Here is a 6,000-nt window from a genome sequence, read left to right on the forward strand (position 1 = left end):
CCAAATTCATGCCATGATGGTTTTATGCAAACCTCTGACCTCTAACAACAACTGAAGATCACACTGCAGCACCTAGAAGCTAAAAATCCTGTGAAAAGAAAAGGTATGCTATGTGGCTGAAAAGCATCAGAGGTCTCTGACCTGAGGATGGCAATGAGTGAAGGGGTTTTCCAAGAGTCGGCGGCACACTGACTCTGCCTCCTGACGCAGCGCAGTGTCTCCTGTCACGTCACAGCTGTGACCAAGCTCAGCTGCATCACTGCAGCCCTGAGGGAAGCATGGGACACAGTCTCACTAATGCATTTCAGAAAACACTGCCAATATGGCCTGTCTCATAAAACAAAGTAATAATGACCAAAAAAAAGCCTAAAATGTTGCAGTTAAAGTAAAACGAATTCACTGCAGTACTTCGCTGTGTTGGTCCGGAACTTTCCATGAGTTGCCAAAGCTGGCAGCATACTGGGACACGGATCCACCCGTTGTGGTGAAATCATCTACCGTGGACAAACACATAAAGGTTAATAATGTAAAGCAACTGCGTGTGACGGGTAAGTCTGAAAGCACACATAGCAAACAAAGTTACATCAAGAAAGAACGACTTAGATATGTAGAAAGAAAGGAAAGCCTTCTTTGATTGCAAGTGTGTCTGTACTGTACTTCTCTCACCGTCGGCATTGTTGTTGTAGATTCCACATAACCCCCTGGTGGCTGCCATGTGCTCAGCGGTCACTGTCAGGTATACTGTGTTCACCAAATCAAACTTTACTCTGACCCCCAGGCCACTCTCCACAAACACAAAGTCTCCCAGCCAATGCACACTTACTCCTGCAAGCAATTAATACAAAGTCACAATTTTAGATACAAGCCAGTGCACAGAAATGTGGAGCTTTTAATGTCATTTTGTCTAAGGATGGAAATGAAAGGACATTTCTGCAGCACTGAATGTGGCCAGAGCTGAGTAGCCTGTGTTGTTCTCAAATAGGAGCAGCTTGGAACGAGCAGTCAGTCACAGCAATTAGAGGCAAATGGCTTTGGTCTGAAACGTAACTACAGTGGGGGAAATAATTATTTGCTAAATTAATAAGTTTGCTCTCTTAAAAAGACACAAATGTTCTCTCATTTTTATAATACTTTGATTTTAATGGAAAGAAATAGAATAGACAGAAAAAAACTAATAAAAGATGTTATTGCGTCAAATAAGCCTTATGAAACTTCCCATTCGTGGGACTAATAAAGGTATCTTATCTTGTCTTATCTTAAGTTTTTGATCCGCAAGCAAAACATAACTTAGTACTTGGTGGACTACTCTTGTACTTGGTCACCTCACACCTCAGGGGGGATTTTTGCCCCTCCTCTTTACAGCAACTCTCTAAATCCTTTAGATTTCTTGGCTGTTGCTTAGTAACTCAAAGCTTTGTAGGACTGACGTCTGGAGACTGTCGAGACCTCTCCATGACCTTAATCGGCTGCTTCTTTAGCCATTCGTTTGTTGTTCCTTGGTGGTATGTTTTGTGTCATTGTCGTGCTGGAAGATCTCAGGGAAGAAGGTTTCATTCATGAGCTCATGGAAGATTCTCCTGTCAGTGTGCTGAAGTCTTCCTGTACCCTTAGCTGAAAAACATCCCCAAAGTGTAATGGTGCCACCTCCTTGCTTCACTATGGGGATGGTGTTCTTTGGGTCATCATATGCATTTCTTTTACTCCAAACATGACAAGCTCAGTTTTGGTTGTATGTGACTACAGCACTTACTCCCAAGTCTTCTCTGAGTTTTTACATCTTCACTGTCAAACTTAAGATGGGCTTCTACAGGTGCCGTCCTGAGCAAGGGGGACCTTGCAGGTGCTGCAAGACTTCAGTCCGTTCCAGCCTAGTGTCCCAACTGCCTTCAGATGATTAACAAGCTTCTTCCATGCATCACTTTTCTCATCATCATTCTCACCCTTGCATGACACTCCAAACTGTGGGCAATTAATGATCATTTTATATTTCTTAGAATTCCACATAACTGTACCAAAAGTTGTCATGAAGCTTCTCGGTGATGGTCTTGTAGCTCAGTCCAGTCTTGTATAGATCTATGGTCTATAGATGTCTATAGTCCCTGCTTTGACAGCTCTTTGGTCTGGCCCATGGTGGTGGAGAGGTTAGAGCAGGGGTGGGCAACTCCAGGCCTCGAGGGCCGGTGTCCTGCAGGTTTTAGATCCCACCTTGGGTCTCCACACCTGAATCAAATGATTAGTTCATTACCAGGCCTCTGGAGAACTGCAAGGCATGTTGTGGAGGTCATTTAGCCATTTAAATCAGCTGTGTTGGATCAAGGACACATCTAAAACCTGCAGGACACCGACCCCCGAGGCCTGGAGTTGCCCACGCCTGGGTTCGAGTGTCATTCATGAGCTGACATCAGGAGTATCTGTTATTTATTGAGAGCCAGTCTCTCAATGAGTAGAGATATGCCTGCACTTTGAGAGTTTGCCAAAAGGTACCCTAACAACATTTAGACAAAGAGAAGCAATGGCATTCTGTCTGATTAAGTAAAGGTTGAACTATTTGACCATCTTTCCTCATGTTGTGTGTGTAGAAAACCAAGGACTAAGCAGAACCTCGCTAATACAATTCCCACAGTCAAACACAATGGCTGCTGCATCATGCTGTTTGTCTGCCACAGGCACTAGGAGACTTCTGGGGAGAAATCCTTAAACACAAAACTAGAACGCTACCCTGTGTGTAACCCAGCTATGGTTTTGGGCCAAACCAGAGTCCAACTCAACAGATTCACTGAAACAGCCCCGAAAACAGCTGTGCACCAATGTTCTGCACTAAATCTAGTTGAGCTTGAACAATTTTACCAAGAACGACTGTGGAAACTTCTGGACGCTTGAGGGCAATTACTGTCAAGTTGTAATTGCTGCTAATGGCGACCACTAAGTGAGGGGTGTGAATATTTTTAGCCAAGTGTCATATTATCTTATGTTAATAGTCAGACAGGAAAGGAAAGAGCTCAGAGTTATATCTGAGAATATTTTTACCATTTTGAAAAAGTGGCTGTCCGTTTGGAATGTGCAGATTGTTCAGGGTTAAATTCCTGCGATGTACTGCAACCAAGTCAAGACCCAGCATCATCCTTAGTGCCTGAAAGCAAAGAGCCACAGACAGATATGAAGAACATGAATGCACAGAAGAGGTTGGAAGGGTTCACATTTCATCACTGTGTGGAAACCTCAAGTTTTTTGAGCACTGGATTGAATTGTGTGGCAGTGAAGTTGCTTCTGTTTGATCCAAACCATCTCAGAAGTGTGTGGAACATAATACCTTACTGCAGTCTTCTCTCCCATCACAAACTGTACTGATGTAGACAGCCCAGGTGCCATCAGTAGATGAGGCCAGCAGGTAAGTACAGCTGCCCTGGAAGTGAAAGTGCTTCCTGTCAAAGGTACGGTAGTGGACTCCACCCCAGGACATGCAGGTGGCTGAGCTCTGAGGAACGCTGGCACTACCCGGCAGACCAAAGCGCATCAGAGGAGAGGTTTGGGAATCTGAAGAGAAGAAAAAGAATATCTGGAATCACCGGCAGCTGCAACATTACTGACAAAATGTGAAGGAGAAGGATTTTGAAGAATAAACAAATAAAATGCACTGAACTTAGATCAGATACACGTATGTGCATGGTTTCTAACCTGGAAGCAAAGTGTAAGTGCAAGACAAACATGTGTGGTCTGAAGCATTCCTCCAGCTCAGTCCCCACAGAGTGCTGCAACACTGCTCCATGGGCATAAGTGAGGAATTATGAACTCCAGGGAATTCCACACAGTTCCACGTAGAGTAGCACTGACCACGCACACCCACAGCTAGGAGTCAGGATGCGTTTGACCATTATAGAACAAGGACAAGGAAAATGTAAGTGCAGTGGAAAATCATGGTGTAGTCACTTGTTTAGTGAATTTCAAATTCAAATTTATATGAAGCAGTGATTTTGTAATCCTTTAAAAATGATATGTACCAGTTTTAACCTGAAGAAACGTGACAGCACTATTTTTTAAGACAAAGAAACAAACTTGCAACTGAAAAGATCAAAATACGTTTTAGAAAATGTACAAAATTCAATGAAAACAGCTTTTTGGTTTCTCGTCCTCACCCTCAGAGCAGCGCGGGCCAGCCCAGCCCTCACAACATGCTCTCGCTGTCTTGTTCAGCATCTGGCTCTGGATCTCTGGCGGTCTGAGGTGAACAGAAACATCCGGAAACTGGTCATTTGTGCATTCTTTTAGCTGTCACACTAGCTGCTGTCATCTAAGGTGGTTTCTGTCGCATTTGCTTGTAATCTATGTTTGACTAAATTAAATGTGATTTACTTGCATTTTACAAGCACAACCAAAGGTATCAACACTTCACCTAAACAGTGCCCATAAAACCCCTGATCTGAACAAACTGACAGTTACCAAACGAGTCACTTACTTGTACATGAAACAGGATGCCTCGGAGCCCTGCTGTTTGTAGTACAGAGCTATACCATCATCGCCCCCGTGTTTGACTCGCATCCTGTCCACATCCAGCCTCCATCCTTGGGTGTTGTACTGATACACCTCTGAACACCTCACCTCTAGCTGCAGGCGGGGGGACAGGACTTGTTCCACCCTTTCTTGTGTCCTGTGTTCACACCAGTGTCTGGGACATGATATATTTAACTTAACCTCTTAACATGCTCCAGGTCACTGTAACAGTGTACCGATGTAACAGTACCAGATGGAGAAACATATCATACATACAGAAACATAACACGTTCATAAATGACAGAAGTACTGCTGTATAACTGATGAATTAAGTATCTTACTAATGCTTAATACTGTAACATTATTATAAAGTAGTACTGAATTTTCTGTTTTGAGAATATTAGAAATTACTCTTTGAACTCACTAAAGAGTAAAAAAAAATTAGTATGTAGCTTAATAAATCATTACGATCTGCAGGCGCATATTTCAGCACATCGACGCCTATTTTAAAATGTACACTGCTATGAAAAAGGCGTCTGTGCTCTCCAAACTCTTTACTGTACTGAAAAGTTCAACAAACTCATCGAATGAAAAACTTTTAGTAAGAAGCTGAAAGTTTTGAGCACATCGGAGATTTAACTTCTCTGCCTTTTTAAATTTCTTTTCAATCAATAAACTTTTAAATTATACAGTGAAATAATAAGTCTGTACTGGACGATTGTTCGGTAAAAGCCAGAGAAATATAAATAACATCAAAAATATTTATTCTGTGGGAAATTAAAACATAAAACTACAATATGAAAACCATATTTTTGAGTTAGTCAACTAAGTAAATGTATATTAATGATAATAACAGTAGTAGAAGTATTCATATTTTCATTATTGTTACTTATTTTTAACATCAATCAGTGTTTTGCATTACATTGTAACAGATGTTCATACAGATGAATCCTGCTCATAATTCGTCTCTACACTGCAAAATATGCTTAATGCTGGGTTGACCATACTCACCCCGTCCCCATTACTGTCTGCAGACCAAGTAGACTCAGCAGTAGTTTCTCCATAATTCGCTCCTTTGTGTTGGTTTTAAATTCCTGTAAAAAGATGGGTCTTTTTCACATTGCTAGACTTTAATTCCAGATGTGAAATTGTGATTTTAAATCTGCACAAAAAACTTCATTAGAAGCTCAAACATAGGCAAATATTGACCCTCATGGAGGTTGTTGACCAATCAGAAGATTCCCTATAAAATAGGTCTATTACCCTGTCATCCAACAGCTTACATACAGTGCACTTACCTCCACAATCCTTTTTTAATTGGACTCCTTGTTCTGGGATTTTTCTTTCGTTCTTTTTTGTTCTTTCCAAAACACACAGTCCTCACAGGAGTGATACTTTGCTTATGGAGGTAGTAACGCCTCAGATGTAGTGTTTTAAATGTGGGGGGTGACTAAATGGATGTACAGTAGCATTTGCGCCTGCTGCCATTGGATATAAAGGACAAGGTCACAG

At 41.8% G+C, this 6,000-nt stretch overlaps 1 protein-coding gene across 1 annotated transcript in view; it reads right to left on the minus strand.

Annotated features, from left to right (window-relative positions):
- The window catches only part of sspo (SCO-spondin), a 103,467-nt gene extending 97,915 nt beyond the window's left edge, over positions 1 to 5,552 (minus strand). The window contains exons 1-9 of the mRNA XM_085287850.1: positions 5,500 to 5,552; positions 4,454 to 4,663; positions 4,134 to 4,216; positions 3,676 to 3,846; positions 3,311 to 3,534; positions 3,028 to 3,130; positions 667 to 825; positions 409 to 494; positions 142 to 267 (exon numbers count right to left, since the gene is read on the minus strand). Coding sequence (XP_085143976.1) covers positions 142 to 267; positions 409 to 494; positions 667 to 825; positions 3,028 to 3,130; positions 3,311 to 3,534; positions 3,676 to 3,846; positions 4,134 to 4,216; positions 4,454 to 4,663; positions 5,500 to 5,552 — 1,215 coding nt within the window. The remainder of the gene's footprint in view (positions 1 to 141; positions 268 to 408; positions 495 to 666; positions 826 to 3,027; positions 3,131 to 3,310; positions 3,535 to 3,675; positions 3,847 to 4,133; positions 4,217 to 4,453; positions 4,664 to 5,499) is intronic.
- Positions 5,553 to 6,000: the final 448 nt, after the last annotated feature.

The sequence above is a fragment of the Mchenga conophoros genome, linkage group LG9 (genome assembly GCF_057382185.1).
Source record: "Mchenga conophoros isolate Kocher_MC1m ecotype Shallow Benthic linkage group LG9, M_conophoros_male_GT1.1, whole genome shotgun sequence".
Taxonomy (NCBI): domain Eukaryota; kingdom Metazoa; phylum Chordata; class Actinopteri; order Cichliformes; family Cichlidae; genus Mchenga; species Mchenga conophoros.